The 21134-nt window shown below is 46.1% G+C and overlaps 1 protein-coding gene across 1 annotated transcript in view; it reads left to right on the top strand.

Annotated features, from left to right (window-relative positions):
- The window catches only part of lars2 (leucyl-tRNA synthetase 2, mitochondrial), an 83642-nt gene that overhangs the window by 38592 nt on the left and 23916 nt on the right, over window positions 1-21134 (top strand). The window contains exons 11-18 of the mRNA XM_080201844.1: window positions 313-428; window positions 2389-2672; window positions 4718-4816; window positions 7232-7369; window positions 8458-8561; window positions 10943-11125; window positions 12237-12406; window positions 19202-19279. Coding sequence (XP_080057970.1) covers window positions 313-428; window positions 2389-2672; window positions 4718-4816; window positions 7232-7369; window positions 8458-8561; window positions 10943-11125; window positions 12237-12406; window positions 19202-19279 — 1172 coding nt within the window. The remainder of the gene's footprint in view (window positions 1-312; window positions 429-2388; window positions 2673-4717; window positions 4817-7231; window positions 7370-8457; window positions 8562-10942; window positions 11126-12236; window positions 12407-19201; window positions 19280-21134) is intronic.

Genomic DNA, 21134 nt, shown 5'->3' with positions numbered 1-21134 from the left:
ACAGACTTCTCATTGGATGCAAAGACTGAAGTCACATGGAGGTCTTTCTCGAGTGTGGGGAGGAGAAGAGATGAGACAGACATCCCTCGCCGCCTCCTGTAGGCTGGCTAAGATCAGTGTTTGCGGGGGGGTTGTAGCCTTGGTTACTACATGGTCCTCGTGGATGCTGCAGGGAAGGGGCTGGGGTGTCACACTTCAAGGGAAGGAGAAAGCAAAGTCTTTGAATCCAGCAAAACTTTGAGGACAGGAATGTTGCTTGACATTGCCAATAATTCTCCCTTCCCTACACTGTTCTTGTTTCTGTTGATAAAGGTATCCCCAGCCTCCATCCAGAGGATGCAGCAGTCGCAGAAAGATTGGGTCTGGAATGGCGAGAGGTCTTTGAAAGCCTGCCTGACGGCACAGAGCGATTACAGAATTGTGCCGAGGTTAGTGAGGTGTCTGCTGGAGCTATGGTTTTGACACACGGGTCTAATCGATGCTGGAAGTGTTAGCCTTGGATTTTCACCCCTTTGCAAAGTGCGTGCAGACAAACTCTGCTATTTCCTGCCCTTTCGCACTGATTAGTTAATCTAACGACAGGAAAGTTGGTCAACCTCTAATATTATTATTTGAATTAGTTGTGTCCGTGTGTTATGTTCAATGTTGCACTCTCAATATTGATGGCAGTGTGCTGAATTGGTCTCCATATTCCACTATAGGGAGCAGCAATAGGCCATTCAGCCCCTCGAGTCTGCTCTGCCATTTAACTAGATGATGGCTGATCTTCTACCTCAACGCCATCTTCCCGCAAGATCCCCATATTATAGAAACCCTACAGTACAGAAGGAGGCCATTTGGCCCATTGAGCCTGCACCAGCCACAATCCCACCCAGGCCCTATCCCTGTATTTGCCCTGCTAATCCCCCTGACACTAAGGGGCAATTTAGCATGGCCAATCCAGATTGCAATCAACAGGGGAAAAATAAAATCAGGGAATGGCTGACAGCTTCCATCCGTTCTCTCTTAGTCTTGTTGTGAAAACCCATGGGAAAAAAAGTTACATGAATAAGATGTAACCAGATTTTTAACAGTGTACTAATTCAGAATTATTGATAAACTCTCTCTGACCCTGTAAAGGACTACTTTATATTTGGCAAATGTCAAAATTCTCCTAAGAAATTCTGTTCATTTTTTTTAATTGTTTGAGATATTTTGGCTTTTATTGAAATCCACACATCTTTGGACAGGTAGGAGAAAACCCAGGGAGACACGGGGAGAATGTCCACACCGACAGTCACTGGAGGCTGGAATTGAACCCAGGTCCCTGGCACTGAGAGATAGTAGCAGTGCTACCCACTGTGCCACCGTGCTGCCAATCTCTGACTGTCTCAGGAATCTAGAAATGTATTGATCTCTTTCTTGGGCACACTGAATGTCTGAGCCCCCACAGTCATCCTGGGTAGAGAATTCCAAACATTCACCACCCTCTAAGTGAAAAAATTCCTCCTCACTTTGAGTCTAATGGTTCACCTTTGAGACGTTGTCCCCTGGTTTTAGTCCCCCTGCTCCCCGCAACCAGGGGAAACATCCTCCTTCTGTATCTACCCTGTGGAGCCCTGTAAGAATTTTGTGCACTTCAGCGAGATCATCCCCTTATCTTCCTGAACTCGGGTAAATGCGGGTCCAGTCTGCTCGTTCTCTCCTCGGAGGATATTCCTTCCATCCCCGGGGATTAGCCTGGTGAGTCTCCCTGAACTTTGTGGGACCTGACTCCTTAGGCTGGGAAGGTTTATGAGGTTGTGTCTGTTTGAATGGCTTGGTCAGCATGTCAAATTATGGGCAGATATCTAGACCTGAAACTGAGGCTTTGGCCTAGGTTTTATATTGAGCTGTGAAACAACAACACTTGCCACTGACTGCTTCCCAAATCTAGTGATCTCTTCCTCTGACACAGATTGCCCATTGCTCGTCCAAATTTAGAGCCAAATCAGGGGCATCTCAAGGCATCCCAGCAGTCATCAAGCAGGGCTGGCAGCTAATCGCAATCAAGTATTCTCATAGACAGCAAAGCAGGGGTCAAAAACCACTAAATTTCCTGTTGGATTTGGGTAAAAGTTAAAATATCTCAAACAACTTAAAAAAAAATGAACAGAATTTCTTAGAGAATTTTGGCATTTGCCAAATATAAAATTGTCCTTTCCAGGGTCAGAGAGAGAGTTTATTAGTAATTCTGAAATTAGTACACCGTTAAAAATCTAGTATTGAAAATAAATGAAACTTTTGGTAACTGGTTTAACGTTTCTCTACCAAACATTAGAAAAAAGGGGTTTATCAGAGCCTGCTTATTGATGGCAGATAAACAAATGTAATAAATTATAATACATCTAGGACTGTTTAAATTTTCAGTTCACGGGACTCGATAGACAATCAGCAACACAGGCCATCTTGAAACGCGCAAGGGACCTTGGAATTGGTGGTTACCTTACAAGCCCAAAGATGCGTGACTGGTTAATATCTCGGCAGCGTTACTGGGGCACTCCCATTCCCATTGTCCATTGCCAGTCTTGTGGCACCGTACCTGTCCCTTATGAAGACCTGCCTGTGCTTTTACCCAAGATTAAGACACTTACAGCTAAAGGGCTTTCCCCACTAAGGGCAGCTTCTGAGTGGCTCAACTGTACCTGCCCTAGGTAAGTCAATTATTCTTGGGTGCTTCAATAAAACTGCTGCAGACTCTGGATTAGATTTACGTATTTTGATGATGAATGGAGAGTAAACTTGTGAAGTTGTAGTCTGCCACTCATGTCCAACTGTGACTGGTGTGAATGAGTAACTGTTTCTACTGATGATTGAGTCCGCAACTAGAGAATACAACTCCCAAGACCAAAAGAGAAAGGGGGAGGAATTAGATTTTTTATTAAATTAAGACAGCACAGTGGTTAGCACTGCTGCCTCACAACGCCAGGGACCCAGGTTCAATTCCAGCCTCAGGTCACTGTCTGTGTGGAGTCTGCACATTCTCCCCGTGTTTGCGTGGATTTCCTTCAGGTGCTCTGGTTTCCTCCCACAGTCTAAAGATGTGTCGATTAGGTTGATTGGCCATGCTAAATTGACCCTAGCGTCAGGCAGATTAGCAGGGTAAATATGTGGGGTTATGGAAATAGGGTCTGTGTGGGGATTGTGGTTGGTGCAGTGCAGACTAAATGGGCCGAATGGCCTCCCCCTGCATTCTGGGAATTCTGTGATTGTGTGTTTGTAGCAAATGGAGGGTCCTACCAGAACCAGTGACAACTTGTAAAAAGATTTTCAGATGAAAAAGACCCTAGTTATAGAGGAAACGGGGATGTAAACAGCACTGAGCTAGCACAACAAAGAAGGGCTGAATGGCTCTGGGTGCTGCGAAATTCCACGATTCTAGACCACTAAACAGGAATAGAGTGATTCGATAGTGAAGAAGAGGAGGTGTCTCAGACCAAGATACGTTGATGTTTTTTGCAAAGTTCCAATGATAGAATCTGAAGCAGTAGGTTGTGGTGTTGTCACTGGATTAGTATTCCAGAGACCCGGGTTCGAATCCCACCACGGCAGATGGTGAAATTTGAATTTGTTGAAGGTGACGGCCGTGATACCAGTGTCGTAAAAACCCATCTGGTTCACTAATGTCTTAACCTGGTCTAACTCGGCAATGGGCAAACAAGCCACTGAAGGGGCTGGGCCAGCAACACCCACATCCCATGAATGAATAAAACAAATTCTTCCATTAAATTTCATGCACGCAGAGAATCCCATTGTCTCAAAGCTAATTCTGGGAGACATTTCAGTGTGGGGAGACCTGTTATGGTGACATCAGCCCCAGTCTGGTTTGCGTATGGTTGGCCAGGTTTCCATAAATCCTGTTGTAAGAGCAGACTCCAGGTTGACTCCAGATGCCCCTGTTGCAAGGACCAACATTTTTCAAGACAACCATGTCTACTTGTCAGTGGCTGTCTGACTGTTAGTGGTGCACAGCCAGTTCAGTACCTTCCAAGAACCAGCACAGTAATGATGGGCAAAAGTTGCTGCTTGTCATTCAGCCCATCATTGCTGTGCTGGCTCTTGCAAAGTGCTATTCACATCCCCCATTCCCCCTATCCATTGAATCCCTCCAGTGCAGGAATCCATCTTGACCATAAGGAGCAGATCAGTTTGCACTGGAGAGGTGAGCAGTCACTTTCCGAGTTACTGATGCTCCAAAGTAGTTACAACACCGAATTGGGCCATTGGTCCATGATGGCATTATGCTGCGTGCAAACCTCCTCCTAGCCTTCCCCATCTAACCCCATCATTGTATCCTTTTATTCCTTTCTCCTTCTCGTTTATCTAGCTTTCCCTTAAACGCATCAATGCGAGTTACCCCAGTTGCACCTTGTGGTAGCAATTTCCCCAATCTTAGCACTCTACAGGTCGAAGATATTTCTCCTGAATTCCCCAGTGGATTTATTGGCGAGCAGCCCCCTCCCCCACCCCCAACAGATGCTGTCAGACCTCCTGAGAGCCTCCAGCCCTTCTGGTTTTGATTTCAGATTCCCAGCATTTTGCTGTGGCTCTTTAGTTGGGTAAATTTGCTGCTTGCTGATGGTACTTGGAGCAGAATAATCTTTAATTCAGATGGTGGTAATGCCCCAGGGAGGTTTAATCACCCTGACTGTTTGGTACTGGAAAGCACAGAATCTGTAACTTGCCTCTTCCCGTACAGGTGCAAGGGAGTCGCCCAACGAGAGACAGACACCATGGACACCTTTGTGGACTCAGCGTGGTATTACTACAGATACACTGACTCTCATAATAGTGAAAAGTAAGTTTGAAAGTGACTATGCTTTATATTTTTCTTCTCCCTTTAATAGACTCACTTAAGCAATTTGGCGGCACAGTGGTTAGCGCTGCTGCCTCACAGCAGCAGGGACCCAGGTTCAATCCCAGCCTTGGTCACTGGCTGCGTGGAGTTTGCACATTCTCCCCGTGTCTGTGTGGGTTTCCTCCCACAATCCAAAGATGTGTGGGTTAGTTTGATTGGCCATGCAACATTGACCCCAGCGTCAGGGGGATTAGCACGGTAAGTGTGTGGGGTTATGGGGACAGGGTCTGGGTGGGATTATGGTCGGTGCAGACTCGATGGGCCGAATGGTTTCCTTCTGTACTGTAGGGATTCTGTGATGACTCGTGGGTTAGCCGAGTTGGCTGGAGTGATGCCAACAGCAAGGGTTCAATTCCTGTCCTGGCTGAGGTTACCCATAAAGGTCACCGACTGGTCCCTCACCTGAAGTGTAGTGATCCTCGGGTTAAATCTCCCCCAGTCAGTTCTCCCCATCAAAGCGGGGAGCAGCCTATGGTTCAGGGACCGCGGCAACCTCACCTTTACTCTCACTCCTGAAATTTTCAGTAGAGCCCCCAGTCTCGACTGCCTGCAGAAGAAAGTTCCAGATTTCCGCTATTTTGAGGGAGTGTTCCCTGACATGGCCCTTGAATAGCCTAGCTCTATGCCCACCCATTCTGCACCACCCCACTAAGGGTGGGAGTGGGGGAAGGAATAGATTCCAACACCTCTACTCTTATCAAATCCTTTAATTGCCTTAAACGCCTCAAATGGGCCATTGCATAATCTAAACACAAGGGAAAGTGTGACTCTGTCTACCGGCCTCTAACCCTTTTGTAGATCCTAAGGTGTAGTTTCCAGACCTTGACAAGGTACTGCATGTATAATCTTTTCAGAACTCTATACAATTGCAGCATACCTTCCACCCTTTCGAATTCCAGCAGCTCCCCCCCCACCCCCCCAAATCCCAGAATTTCCAGTGTTTCCGTACCTTTTACGCGTTGAATTTTTTTCTTTTGCATCCTCTGAATTTATCACTTCGTAGGAACAAATGAATCTTAATTGAAGTTGTTGAAGTGGTGGAGGCTGCCTCACTAAATATTTTTAAGACGCGGGTTGATGGGTTTTTGATAGGAGAGGGGATTAAGGGTTATGGGGAGAGGGCGGGAAAGTGTAACTGAGCAGCGACAGATCAGCCATGATCTTATTGAATGGCGGGGCAGGCCCGATGGCCTACTCCTGCTCCTATTTCTTATGTTCTTATTAATTGTGCCAGTATGATAATGGTGGGACAGTGGTGAGCACTGCTGCCTCAGGCACCAGCGACCGGGGTTCAGTTCCCGGCTTGGGTCACTGTCTGTGTGGAGTTTGCACATTCTCCCTGTGTCTGCGTGGGTTTCCTCCAAGTGCTCCGGTCTCCTCCCACAGTCTGAAAGATATGTTGGTTAGGTGCATTGACCATGCTAAATTCTCCCTCAGGGTACCCAAATAGGCACCAGAGTGTAACGACTAGGGGAATTTCACAGTAACTTCATTGCAATGTTAATGTAAGTCGACTTGTGACACTAATAAATATAAAATTTAAAAGCAGCATTACAGTTCGCTTTGACACGAGGCCGAATAACTCGTTTCATGTGTTGAAGCTGAGAGTGGAAGTGTCTTTTATCCTTTCCAGCTGGATCAGGGAAGTGGTTTCAGGCTAATTTACTTCAGATTGGGATTGGGGATGGAATCGTGAAGTCTTAGCAAGTGGGAGACAGCCACTCACTATTAAAAATTAGTTTTGTTGCGGTAAAGGGAATAAAATGCCACTTTTTATCCATGTGGTTGTAATTAAGTGATGGTAAGTAAGGCAGTGATGGTACCCTATAATCCCAGATATGTTGCGGGTCTTTACCTGGTTGCTTGGCAACCCAGAAAGATGGGAAGTGGGGAATGTGTACATTATTTTCCTCGACCAAGGATTAAATTGCCTGCAAACAGTTGACGTCTGTGTGGAGTTTACACGATCTCCCCGTGTCTGCATAGGTTTCCTCCCACAGTCTGAAAGACGTGCAGGTTAGGTGCATTAGCCATGGTGAATGTGTGGAGTTGTGGAGATAGTACCCTGGGTGGGATTGTGGATGGTGTAGACTCGATGGGCCGAATGGTCTCCTCCTGCACTGTAGGATTCTGTGTCCAGGTTTGGTGGATTAGTCATGGTGAATGTGTGGGAATACAGGGATAGGGCTGGGGGGAGAGGGCCTTGGGTAAGATGCTCTGTCAGGGAGTTTGTGCAGACCTGAGGGGCTGAATGGCCTCCTCTGCGCTGCAGGGGTTCTACGATACAAGTAGGCCCAAAAACAATGCATCTGCTGTGAATATGTTGTCACTCACTGTCGTTCACTTGTTTTGAAGGCCTTTTGACAAGACACTAGCGGACTTCTGGATGCCTGTAGACCTGTACGTCGGAGGGAAAGAACACGCTGTCATGCATTTGTACTATGCAAGATTTCTCAGTCATTTCTGCAATGATCAGAACATGGTGAAGTACAGGCAAGTATCTCCACTTTAGAGAGAGCTGTAACAAGCAGTTGTGTAACTGTTTGTGGCAGAGAGTTACATGGTGTGTAACACAATTATCACGCTGGCTCACTGGAGTAGACTTTTCATGTGCATTTTCTTTTAAAGCACCATGACGCCTGGGAGATTATTTGGGTTTGTTAACGATATTCCAGTGTAGACAAAATGTGTTGACTGGCATCGAGCTGCAGTTCTGGGCATCTGCCCCGAGGGGGTGCAAGTGAGCTGTGTGTGTCCTACAGTGTCCTCCAGTGGGAGAGGTTTGTTACAGCACTATCTCAAATCCCGTTTATCGCTGATGGGACCTAATATTTCCTCTGATTTATCTGGTAAAATGCCCACTGGACAGATATTTTGACCACGGCCATTGTATTTCCCTTTCTCTTATTGGAATGTTTTAACTGAACAAAATATGCATCAGAACCTTTTGGGACCACCTTTCGGGCATAGTGGCACTGCTGCCTCACAGCACCAGGGACCCGGGTTCGATTCCCAGCTTGGGTTACTGTCTGTGTGGACCTGCACATTCTCCTCATGTCAGCCCGGGTTTCCTCCCGCGGTCCAAAGATGCACAGGTTAGGTGGATTGGCCTTGCTAGTGTTGCCTCTTAATGTCGGGGGAATTAACAGGGTAAATACATGGGGTATTGGTAATAGGGTTTGAGTGGGATTGTTGCAGATACAGAGTTGATGGGCCGAATGGCCTCCTTCTGCACTGTAGGGATTCTGTGATTCTGTTTGCCCTTAATGATTATCTGGTGGGACAGCTTGCATTTGGTCATAAGGTAACGCTTACAGCCATGAAGTATCTCCAAGTGCTTAGTATTTCACAGCCCACCAGGCTCCATGCCCGCTCTGCGGTGCCCGAGGCTTGAAGTTGGCCTGTACCAGTCGGGCAGTGAGGCTTTTGTATTCAGTAGAGTGGCCACCTTGACCGCTTCAGAATGTTTCACCTGCAGGGAGACACACACGGTTCAATAAATGTCATCCACCAGTTGTGCTTTGACCATTTTAATACTGCCTTTTGCCTGATCTGTGCCCTCCATTCCTTCCTGTGTGCAGGGAACCGTTCCGCAAACTCCTGGTACACGGACTTATCAAGGGGAAAACATTCCGAGTGGCCTCGAGTGGCCAGTATCTGAAGAAGGAGGAAGTAGATTTCAGTGGTAGGTGGCCATTGAAGTTAAATGAATGTCACTGGAATCCTTCCCGAATCCAATCAGATGGATGTAAAGGAGGAAAATGCCACTATTTTGTTCTAAACCACAAGCGTGTTTGCTTTTTATTTATTGGTCACAAGTAGGTTTGCATTGACAGTGCAATGAAGTTACTGTGAAAATTCCCTAGTTGCCACACTCCTGTTCGGCTACACTGAGGGAGAATTTAGCACAGCCAATGCACCTAACCAGCACGTCTTTCAGACTGTGGGAGGAAACTGGAGCACCCGGAGGAAACCCACACAGACACGGGGAGAATGTGCAAACTCCACACAGACAGTGACCCAAGCCGGGGATCGAACCCGGGTCCCTGACGCTGTGAGACAGCAGTGCTAACCACTGTGCCACCGTGGTTACATCTACTTATCTGTAGTTACAGATAGGCACCTGACACACACACACACACACACACACACACACACACACACACAGACAGGCTTTTCAGGTTACTGTCACTGGGGCACATCCTTCAATGGCTCAGGTTTATTTCCCATCAACAAAAGGAAATCCCACCCCCCCCCCCCATTTGCTTTCCTTTGCTGCGATGGTTATTAAATGTAGGGTATTGTTTAATACAAAGCGTGGTACAGGACAGTAATAGACTGGTGATTCAGATTTATTTATCTGAGCTCCTAGCTGTGCATTGTTCTGGCTGTGCACTCTGGCCTTTAATCCTTCGCCTGTGGATTAATCTGGGAATTATTAAACCGGTTGTTTTTTAAATTTCACTTCTGTTTTTACAGGTGTCTGGAGGCAGTCTGTTCCTAGAAGATTGTGAAATATCAGACTCCAATCATCATTTGAATTGGAGTGGGTTTAACAAAAGGACATATAATAAGAAATGGGGGTGAGCTCACAGGATAGAATAGAATAATTCAGCACGGGAGGCCATTCGTGCCATCGTGTCTGTGCTGGCTCTTTAGTTAGAGCTATCCAATTAGCCTCACTCTGTTGCTTCTTTTCCCCGCAGCAAGCCTTTCCCCTCTGAATATTTATCCATTTCCTGTTTGGAAGTTACTGTTGAACCTGCTCCCAATTTCTTTTCACTCTTCTGGGTTTTGCCAGTGGGCTGGAGATCAAGTGGGCCTTATTCTGATCACTGGTTAAAATGGTGTGCAGAGGATACAATTTTCCCACTGCAAGTAGGCCCTCAGCTCTCTGGGAACAGATCACCTTTAATGGCACCCGAGTTAAAATGGCAGGAGGGTCAAGGGAACTCATTGAGTGCAAATGCCTCCAGCCCTGGCTACCACTGGAGCACAGTAAAAAGTCTGACAACACCAGGTTTTAGTCCAACCTATTTATTTGATGATAATAAATAGGTTGGACTAAAACCTGGTGTTGTCAGACTTTTTACTGTGTTTACGCCAGTCCAACGCCGGCACACCCACATCATTACCACTGGAACCTCACACGCTCACACCCACCACCAACTTCCCCTGATCCACACCAACTGCTTGGCTGCGTTAGAATTGGTGCTATATAAGGAATGAGATTGTGCTCTATTGGCGATAGATCCTTACCCTTCCCCCCCACTTTATCTCCCATCCTGAGTGTCTGCTTCTTCTAACTCCATAAGACATTGGAGCAGAAGTAGGCCATTCAGCCCGTTGAGTTGGCTCCGTCATTCAATGAGATCATGACTGACCTGATATGATAATCCTCGATTCCCTTACTGATTAATAATCAATAACTTAACGACCCAGCTTCCGCAGCCTTCTGCGGTAAAGAATTCCACACATTCACTCCCCTCTGAGAGAAGAAAATCCTCCTCCCCTCTGTCTGTTGAGGGTCTGGGCCCTTCCAGCCTGCTTCTCCATTCTGTAAGGTTGTGACTGACCTTTGACATCCGCTGCACTATCCCATCTCCCTTCATTCCCACAGTGTCAAAAAAAAACCTTTCGATGTTTGCCCCGAATATTCTCGACTCTCTGGATGAGGGAATTCTGAAAGAACCTCAATTATTTTGAGTAAAGAAAATGCTCCTCAGTTTTTTTTGTGGGCGTCCCCTCGTTCTGAGACTCCCATTGGGTTCTCCAGCGGGTTGTACTGCGTGATTTTGGACAGCAGCAATCAGGAGTTTTAATTAAAAGAAAAACTAAAATGTATTTCGCTTTGTGCCAGTTTTCCGTACAGATTTGACTCCAGTTCACATGGTTACACGTCTGTTCTGTTATTTCTGGAGTCCAGCTAGTGGACCCAATCGGTTTTACCTGGATAAAGTTTGCGTCGCTTTTGGCTGATGCACAGAACACGTCTGAAAAATGAAGCGTGATGCAAGTTAATTTTACTCCTCCCCCTTCTTGCCCCCCCCCCCCGCCACCACCAAGGTCCCGAGCCAGTCCGTGCCGAAACCTCGGAGAAACTGCAGATCACCTGGGAAAAAATGAGCAAGTCCAAGCACAATGGCATTGATCCAGCGGAAATGGTCCAGCAGTATGGGATTGACACTGTTCGCCTGTACATCCTGTACGCTGCCCCTCCTGAGCAAGATATCCTCTGGGACATCAAAAGTAAGTGACTGAGCTCCTCTGCTTCAAGCCACCACGTTGTGTACCCTTTTTTGGTACAGTTGGGTGTGTTGTGAGATGCCGGCGTTGGACTGGGGTGGGCACAGTAAGAAGTCTCACAACACCAGGTTAAAATCCAACAGGTTTATTTGGTAGCACAAGCCAGAAGCTTTTGGAGCGCTGCCCCTTCATCGGGTAAAGGAAGAAGCACCTCACCAGGTGAAGGGGCAGTGCTCCGAAAGTTTGTGGCTTGTGCTACTAAATAGACCTGTTGGTCTTTAACCTGGTGTTGTGAGACTTCTTACTGTGTTGACTTTGGCAGCACGGAAGGCCATTCACCTCATTGAATTCTCACGCTGGAATGCATTACCGAGGTAGGGGGTGGCATACCTCTCTATTTCCTCCTTCCTTCTTTCCCTGTGTTTTCTGGGATTGATTTATTAGCTTTCAGGTTTGGATTGGGAGCGTTTTCCAAACCTGTGTATTAACATCCTTCAGCTTGAATGCACCAATTAAACCCCCTACCCCAAACAAAAACTGCTGGTACAAGGAGAACGTCTTGTTGAATGTGGAAGCATCATTGAAAAAAAGACAGGTGAGGGCAGGTATTGACCTCAGTTTGGATTAGCTGAGAGAGGACATCGCCCTGATTTTAATCATTGGCATCGCTGGCTGGCCAGCATTTATTGCCCATCCCTAGTTACCCTGAGTGCCCCGCTCGCCGTTTCAGAGGGCACTTGAGAGTCAATCATGTTGTGTGGCTCTGGAGTCACATGTAGGCCAAACCAGGGAAGGATGGCAGATTTCCTTCCCTAAAGGACACTAGTGAACCAGATGGGTTTTTCCCACATGGTCTCCGAATTCCAGATTTTTTTTTATATATTGAATTCAAATTCCAATATCTGCTGTGTCCCCAGAACATTAGTTGTGTTTCTACCAAGGGATTTCTCAATGTTGACAAAGGCGTGTTGATGGCCATTCCCTAAATGCTCTTGAACCAAGTGTCCGGCTCAGTTCAAGAGCATTTAGGGATGGGTAATAAATTCTGGCCTTGCCGATGACGTCCATATCCCGTGAAAGCATTTTTGAAATGTTTTTCTCCTTTTGAACCCAGCGGACGCCATTCCTGGAGTGTTGAGGTGGCAAGTCCGCCTTTGGGCCCTGGTCACCAAGCTGATTGACACTCGGAATGCTGGAATAAAGCCCAATCCTGACCTGCTGACCAAAAAGGAGAAAGAGGAAGCCAAGAAGATATGGCAGAATAAAAACTACGCGATATCACAGGTAAATGTGCGGGCCTTGTTGGTTCAGGAAAGCTGCCATTTTATACAGTTAGTCTGGAACATAGGACAGCAAAGGCATATTGACAAGTCTCTCTTTCACAGGGGCACTTCAGTTGCTTTGTTCCCTCTGTTTAAAAAATAGTTATTCGGCCAAATCTTCCATTCTCCGGACTGCCAGAGAGAGGATTCTGACACCTATGTCAGACACTTATTTATTGACTACAGCTCAGCCTTCAACACCAATATTCACACAAAACTCATCTCCAAACTCCATGATCTGGGTCTCAGCTCCTCCCTCTGTGACTGGACCCTGAACTTCCTAACTCTCAGGCCACAATCAGTAAGGATAGGCAACAACACCACCACCTCCACAATCATCCTCAACACCGGTACTCCAAAAGGCTGTATTCTCAGCCCCCTACTATCCCTGTTATATACCTGTGACTGTGTGGTCAAATTCCCCTCCAACTCAATTTTCAAGTTTGCTGATGACACCGCCATAGTGGATCAGATCTCAGACAGTGATGAGACAGAGTGCAGGAATGAGATAGAGAATCTGGTGAACTGGTGCGGCAACAATAATCTCTCCCTCAATGTCAACAAAACAAATGAAATTATTATTGACTTCAGGAAGCGTAAAGGAGAACATGCCCCTGCCTACATCAATGGGGATGAAGTAGAAAGAGTTGAGAGCTTCAAGATTTTAGGTGTCCAGATCACCAACAACCTGTCATGGTCCCTCATGCTGATTATTATAGTTAAGAAAGCTTATACATTCTCAGTAGATGTATGACCGAAGGTGCGTTGTAGGACCCTGTGGATGTCCTAATGATGTGGGAATGCCGGTGTTGGACTGGCGTAAACACAGTAAAAAGTCTGACAACACCAGGTTTTAGTCCAACCGATTTATTTGATAATACAAGCTTTCGAGGGGACTGCCTCTTCGTCAGGTGAATGGAGAGTTCTGCTCTGTCTGAGGCCAGAACTCTCCATTCACCTGACGAAGAGGCAGTCCCCTCGAAAGCTTGTGAGTATTATCAAATAAATCGGTTGGACTAAAACCTGGTGTTGTCAGACTTTTTACGATGTCCTAATGTATAGATCTTTGTTGGGTTTGCTCAGGAAGCTTCAACTTCCACTTGGCTATTTCCCCTGCTCCCCAGGTTCTCCATGAATGTCCTCGATCCTGAGTCAGAAACTTTGGACAGTTCCCCAACCTGGGTAGTTACTTACTGGGCAAGCACAAAACTGGTCCCCACTCCCAGCGCAACTACCAACCCGTTCACCATCCTTTACCACCGTTCACTAACGTTCATCCACTTACCTTTTCACCAATATCCACACTGGACATTGCAACTTCCCTTATGGCCTGCCTTCCCCCAACTTTACTCTGCTCCAGCAGAGTTCCCTGAAGATGTTGCAGTCTGCATTAGTGACAGCCGGGGTTGGAACACTGCAGCATCGAGTGGGGGGGGATTGAGTACAGTACCGATCCAGCCATCGTTGCTGCTACTCTGACCTCCCAAATCTTTATTCATTTGTGGGACATGGGCATCGCTGGCTAGCCAGCATTTATTGCCCATCCCTTGTTGCCCTTGAGAAGGTGGTGGTGAGCTGTCGTCTTGAATCACTGCAGTCCACATGCAGTGGATTGACCCGCAATGCCGTTAGAGGGAATTCCAGAATTTTGACCCAGTGACTGCAAAGGAGCAGCGATATATTTCCAAATCAGGACAATAAGAGGCTTAGAGGAGAACTTGCAGGTGGTGGTGTTTTGATGTATCTGCTGCCCTTGTCCTTCTAGATGGAAGTGGTTGTGAGTTTGAAAGGTGCTGTGTAAGGATTTTTGGTGAATTGATGCAGTGCATCTTGTAGATGGTGCACACTGCTACTGCTGAGCTTGGGTGGTGGAGGGAGGGGATTGAAATGTTGAAATCTCTTAATTCTGTTGGCTTGATTAGTTATTTTCATGCCCTGAAGGGACAGAAAGTCATTAACATAAAGGAACTGTCAAACTCGTTCCGAGATTCCAATCTCTCCTCCATTCTACTTTCTCCGCTCCAAGAAGAAATAATCAGATGCCAACTCCAGGATTTCAGTGTTCACAGTGTTAATGCTGAGTGCTAGCATAGACCTGTTGGGCTGAATGGGCTCCTGTACCGTAAATACTGTGATTACAGAATTCCGAAAGCTGTGAGCTTTGCAGAGAGGGCAGAAAGCAGTGTCTAATAGTCTGTTTAAGAAGGGTGCCTGTAGATGGCAGTGTTAGAATAATGTTCTGTAACCGAGGGACGTTTGAAAGTTATGTCACTGAAATCTGGGTGCTGATGGAATGGAATCCTTACCGTGCAGAAGGAGGCCATTCGGCCCATCAAGCCTGCACCGACAATAATCCCACCCAGGCCCTATCCCCGTAATTCCCCTGACACTAAGAGGTAATTCAGCACGGCCAATCCACCCAACCAGCACCTCTTCCAGACTTTGGGAGGAAGCCAGAGCACCCGGAATAAACCTACACAGACACGGGGAGAACGTGTGGACTCCACACAGACAGTGACCCAAGCCGGGAATCGAACCTGGGTCCCTGGCACTGTGGGGCAGTAGTTCTAACCACCATGCTGCTCCTTTACTGATCTCTACTGTACCTTGGAAACCAGAGGACGTGGCGCTGTACGTAAGTGAAGGTCAGTTTAGGTAGATGCCATGAGGAAGGATTAAAGCACGAGCAATGCTCCCGACACTCGGATTGAGGGGACAGAGTGCAGGACTGCAAATCTCTCCTTCCCAGACAGAGTAGCAGTAGATGAGTAGAGCTTCCTCTTTATCCTGGGAGAGAAATGTCAGACCCTAACATTGTCTTTCAAACCCACCACCACCACCACCAGCTACAAATCCCCCCCTCCATGTTAAAGAAACAACCCCCTGCCCCTCCCCACCCACAAACAATGTGCACGAGACAAAATCCACCCCAGAATGCTAAAATATTGCAATCTACTTTCTACTAACCGTTCTCCTGTTCTGACCGATGGAGACTGTCTACATCAGAGAACCCCCCCTCCCTTTTCTCAAGCCTACCTCCACACCTCCCCCCACTTTCTCAAACCTCTCCCCCCCCCCCCCCCGACCTCAGCCCCCCCGCACCCTCTGCCTTTTCTCAATTGCCCTACCCTTTCCCTCTTTTTGACCCCTCCCCTCTCCAGTTTCACTGTATTTTACCCCCTGCTTTCTGATCTTCCTGACCTCCACCACTCTTAGTTCGGACTCCCGATGTCCAGCACCCCGTGAGAGCAACCTAGTATCATCTTTACAAATGAGAGGCTTTCAAAAAAATTAACTAAATCCCTAAGCATCGTTTGGATTGGGGATTATTTTTGTGTGTGGGCGTAGAGGAAGGGATGAAATTCTCTGTTTAAAACCCTGCACATTCGTATGAAAGGACTTGTATTGATGAGTGGCATCCCAGTAACCGGGTTAAATAATGGTTAAAAACCATAATGTTAACAAGTAATGGGTTTAAGCTTGCTGCGATGAATTACCTCCCCACTCGCTGCAGTTGGAGTACAACACACAGCATGACTCAACTTGATGAAAGAGGGTAAAAAAAAAACAGCTTAAAGAAGCAGCTTATAACTGAGTATTGTACAAGGCTCCCTAGTTCACGTCACTGTCCTACCGTGTCCTTGCTTCTTGTTCGACTGATGATTAAATGTCAGTGAAAATTTTGGAGATTTGACTGAGCCAGAAGCTTCTGAGGCCTCCAGTCTCTTTCCTTGGATCAAGGACAGAGGAGTTAAAAAAATAAAAGAAGCAATGTGTATCTTGCCAATTAATTAAGGATCCCACGCATCCCGGACATTCTCTCTTTCACCTTCTTCCATCGGGAAAAGATACAGAAGTCTGGGGTCACGTACCAACCAACTCAAGAACAGCTTCTTCCCTGCTGCCATCAGACTTTTGAGTGGACTTACCTTGCATTAAGTTGATCTTTCTCTACACTCCTAGCTATAATTGTAACTCTACATTCTGCACTCTCCTTTTTCTTCTCTATGAACAGTATGCTTTGTCTGTACAGCACGTAAGAAACATTACTTTTGACTGTATACTAATACATGTGACAATAATGAAATTAAACAATTATGCCTTGTGCTATTGAATACGGTTGTCAAAAATTGTCAAGGTGTCTGCTTCTCCCCCGTCCAAGAGAAACTGAGCAGATGGGAGATCTCTTACTCAAGGGAGGAATGAAGACATGTAACAGTAGGTAAGAAGTGAATAAATAACAGAACTAGATTAGCAGTATTACTGACTATACATGGACTGGAGCTTGTAGAATTATACTGAGCAGCTGAACCAAACAGACCAGGCAGGCGCGGGTGCGAACATCTGGTTTCATTCTATACCAGAGTTGGTCGATTTTCACTTGGCCACTATATCTTTAATTTGGAGAGGGGAGAATGGATGGGACTCCTGCTAGTGATTACTATGGAATGACCTCTACTTGAAATCATAGAATAAGACAACACAAAGGAAGCCATTCAGCCCATTTGGAAGGACTGTCTAATTAATTCCATTTACTGCTCCTGCCTCCACCTCTTCCCTTTGGCCCAGTCTCTTTGTTTAACAATTCTGAGTGTGCTAAAAGCTACACTAACAACTAATGTAAGATAATCAGTCAAGCTCAAACGTGGCTCATTCACACTGTCTGAAAATGATAATCATAAACAGGAGTCCTTCCTCTGCAAACAAAAGGAATATGTTCAAACCGTGTGCCTTGTTTGAATTACCTGGAGTCTGTAGTTCCCCATTGCATTCTCTATGGCGATGGCTGTGGCCAATCAGTCAATTTGCCAACCAATCACCACCCTCTTCTGTTATATAAAGTTGTTGAGTTAATTTGAAATTTAACATCTCTGGAATTCTCTGCCCGTTGAAGTGATGGAGGCTACCTTGCTAAATATATTTAAGTCAAGGGTAGATAGGTTTCTGATAGACAGGAGAATTAAGGGTTATGGGGAGAAAGTGGGAAAGTGGAACTGATCTACTTCAAATCAGCCATGATCTTATTGAATGGCGGGGCAGGCTCAAAGGGCTAGATGGCCTACTCCTGCTCCTATTTCTTATGTTCTTAACATTCTTGCATTTGTTCTGATGAGTGCTAGATGGAAGACTTCAGCAGCATGTCTCTCTTTTCAGCAATATGTTCAAATATATGTCCAGCTCTCTTTTGAAAGTTACTTTTGAATTCCCTTCCACTGCCCCTTTAGGCAGCATATTCCAGATTATTATCATTTGCTGTGGTTCTTTGTAAATGTTTTGTGACATCACCTTTTTTTTCCTTTGGCAGCAATCTTAAATCCAGTTAATGGAAGCAATTTCTCAAAACCTTGTGCGGTTATTTATGGATGTTGGGATGCACCGGGGCAACTGTGCTTACCAGGTCCGGGTTAACTTGTGACTAGCAGCCTCTGCAGGGTGCCATTTAGTTAATGCCCATTGTGGTAGGAGGGCTGGGGGGAGGGGAGGAGTAAACTGATGGCAAAATGGAGGAAAATTCACTTTTTAAATTTTTTCCTGGGATGTGAGTGTCGCAAACATTTGTTGTCCGTCCTGAAACTGCCCTTGAACTGAACGTTTCCAAGATGGTTAGCAGTCAACCACATTTTTTTTTATTCATTCGTGGGACATGGGTGTCGCTGGCTGGCCAACATTTATTGCCCATCCCTCGTTGCCTGACGGCAGATGAGAGTCAACTAGGTTGCTGTGGCTCTGGAGTCACAGGTAGGCCAGACCGGGTAAGGACAGCAGACTTCCTAAAAGGATATTAGTGAACCAGATGGGTTTTTCCAACAATCGGCAATTATTTCATGTTTATCAGTAGATTCTTACTTCCAGATTTTTTTTTTTAATTGAATTCAAATTACACCGTCTGCCATGGCGGGATTTGAACCCAGGTCCCCAAAGCATTAGAGTTTCTGGATTAATAGTCTAGCGATAATACCACTAGGCCATCGCCTCCCCATTACTTGTGAATCTGGAGTCACATGTAGGTCAGATTGGGTAAAGGTGGCAGATTCCCTAAAGGACATTAGTGAACCAGATGGGTTTTTACGATAATGATAAACTGGTCATCTGCACTGATGATGTGGAGATGCCAACGTTGGACTGGGGTGGGCAACACCAGGTTAAAGTCCAACAGGTTTATTTGAAATCACAAGCTTTCAGAGTGCTGCACCTTCCTCAGGTGAAGTTATTACTGATGACTATAGCTGTATAATTCCAGCTTTATTAACTGAATTTGAATTCTATCAGCTGCCATAGTGGGATTTGAACTCACGTGCTCAGAGCCATTAGTCTGGGCCATTAGGTTACTAATTCAATGACATCAACGTTCTGCCATCGCCTTCCCGGGGAGGGGAAATAAAAATAGGTCACAATGACCTCCTGGAGCCTTTACTCTTTCAGTAAGATGTTATAAAATGACTCGTCTATCAGACCACACCACTAAAGACCCAAAACATGACTTCATATTATCTATAATTTTAAAAGAAACAAGGCTTTAATCTCTGGCTTCAGATGATCAACAGTTAATTATGAAGGTTATTTGCATGATTAGTGTTTTGGTTTGAACCTCACCTTCTGTCTTGTAGACATTATTTATAATCTAGTTCAGTGAAGCTGCACAAAGATCTTTACTGATTTTGGAGAGGGGATAAATGTCTGCAATTTCCACTAGGCTGGGCGAGTACAGGCAGCAATTGTTTTTAATTGTGTTTTCCTTGCTTTTAAATGTGTTTAGGTAACCGGCTACATGACAGAGGATTTCCTGTTGAATGCTGCAATCTCCCGGCTAATGGGCCTCACAAACACTTTATCAGTAAGTGCAGTTACTCAGATCCCTTGCTGGCGAAGAGGGGTGGGGAGTACCACCAAGGGTTTGTCAGGGAAAGGACACACCACCTGGTGGACAAATGGGACGGCACAGTGGTTAGCACAGCTGCCTCACAGCACCAGGGACCCAGGTTCGATTCCCGGCTTTGGATCACTGTCTGTGTGGAGTCTGTACATTCTTCCCGTGTCTGCGTGGGCTTCCTCTGGGTGCTCCTGTTTCCTCCCACACCAAAAATGTGCAGGTTAGGTGGTTTGGCCATGCCAAATTGCCCTTTAATGTCCTGGAATGTGCATATTAGAGGGATTAGTGGGGTGAATATGTGGGTTTACGTGGATAGAGCCTGGGTGGGATCGTTGTCAGTGCAGACTCGATGGGCTGACTGGCCGCCTTCTGCACTGCAGGATTTCTAAATTCCTCTAGTTGGTATTAAGGACATTCTGGTCCCTTTCACCTATCAAGCACAAAACAACTATCTACAAGTTTGATCTCCTTAAACACCTTTTGTTAAAAATAAAATTTTTCAAACATAATGGTGGGATTTTCTGGCCACACTCACCCTGAAACTGGAAAATCTGACCCGAGGTCAACGCATCTCTGCACGGTCTGCGCACGCACACACACACACACACACACACACACACACCCGCCCCGCCCCGCCCAGTGTGTGTTGCAACAATGTGCTGTTGCAATGGAAGCTGATAATTCTTAGATCTGCCCAATCGTGATACTTCTGGAAGTGTTACTTTGAGCAATGTCTGCACTGTGGAAACCGGGAACTCCCGGCTGCGGGGAGGAAAAGAAAATCTGCAGATAACAAAAAACAGAACATGCTGGAAAATCTCCACGTCTGTGGAGAGAGACAAGAGCCAACGTTTCGAGTCTGGACAAAGCCTCTGAAGAAGAACCATCTGGATGCTGTCAGACCTGCTGAGGTTTTCCGGCATTTCCTGTTTGTGTTCCGGATCCCAGCTGTGGCAGTGATTTTCCTTTAGATCCGTGTATAAGGTGATTGGTTAGATTTAAGCTCGCTTGGGGTGATGTTTGAGCAATTTGGGTTTTGCTTCTCCTCCCTATTGCAGTGTTGTCTAAAAGAGAGAGGAAACAAGCTGAGGATGAGGGCATCTCTGCCTCCTTATCCCTTATCCCAGCTGGTAGCTGCTGTGTTGGAGGTGTGGTAAGTGATTTTGGTGCAACATGGTGAAGAGGCCAGAGAGTTTACCCAAGAAAAGGAGTGAATCACTCAGCCAATTTAAGCCCATTCCACCATTCAGTTAGATCGTTGTTGATCCGTGTCTCTGCTCCACTCAAACACCTTGGCTCCATGCACCATCGCACAATTATATTAATCCCAGTTGAGAATTTTTTTATTCGTGGGACATGGGCAGTGCTGGCTGGCTGGCATTTATTGCCCATCCCTAATTGCCCGAGGGCAGTTGCGAGTCAACCACATTGCTGCGGCTCTGGAGTCACATGTAGGCCAGACTGGGCAAGGACAGCAGATTTCCTTCCCTAAAAGATAAGTGAACCAGATGGGTTTTTCTGACAGTCAGCAATGGTCATCAGTAGATTCTTAATTCCAGATTTTTTTTTATTATTGAATTCAAATTCCACCATCTGCTGGGTTGGAATTTGAACCCAGATCTCTGGAACATTAGCTGAGTTTCTAAATTAGTAATCTAGCGATAGTACCACGAGGCTGTCACCTCCCCACAATCTGATTCAGTATCTACAACCTTTTTGAGGGGTAGGCTGTTCCAGATTGTATCAGTGAATTAGATCATAAAAACTTAACCAAGTAAAGTTAAGAAGAAGAAATTTGCGGATCAGTTCCACTCCAGCG

This window comes from Carcharhinus amblyrhynchos, chromosome 2 (genome assembly GCF_965287045.1).
Source record: "Carcharhinus amblyrhynchos chromosome 2, sCarAmb.v2.hapA, whole genome shotgun sequence".
NCBI classification, from domain to species: domain Eukaryota; kingdom Metazoa; phylum Chordata; class Chondrichthyes; order Carcharhiniformes; family Carcharhinidae; genus Carcharhinus; species Carcharhinus amblyrhynchos.
This window is presented reverse-complemented; position numbering and strand designations above follow the sequence as displayed.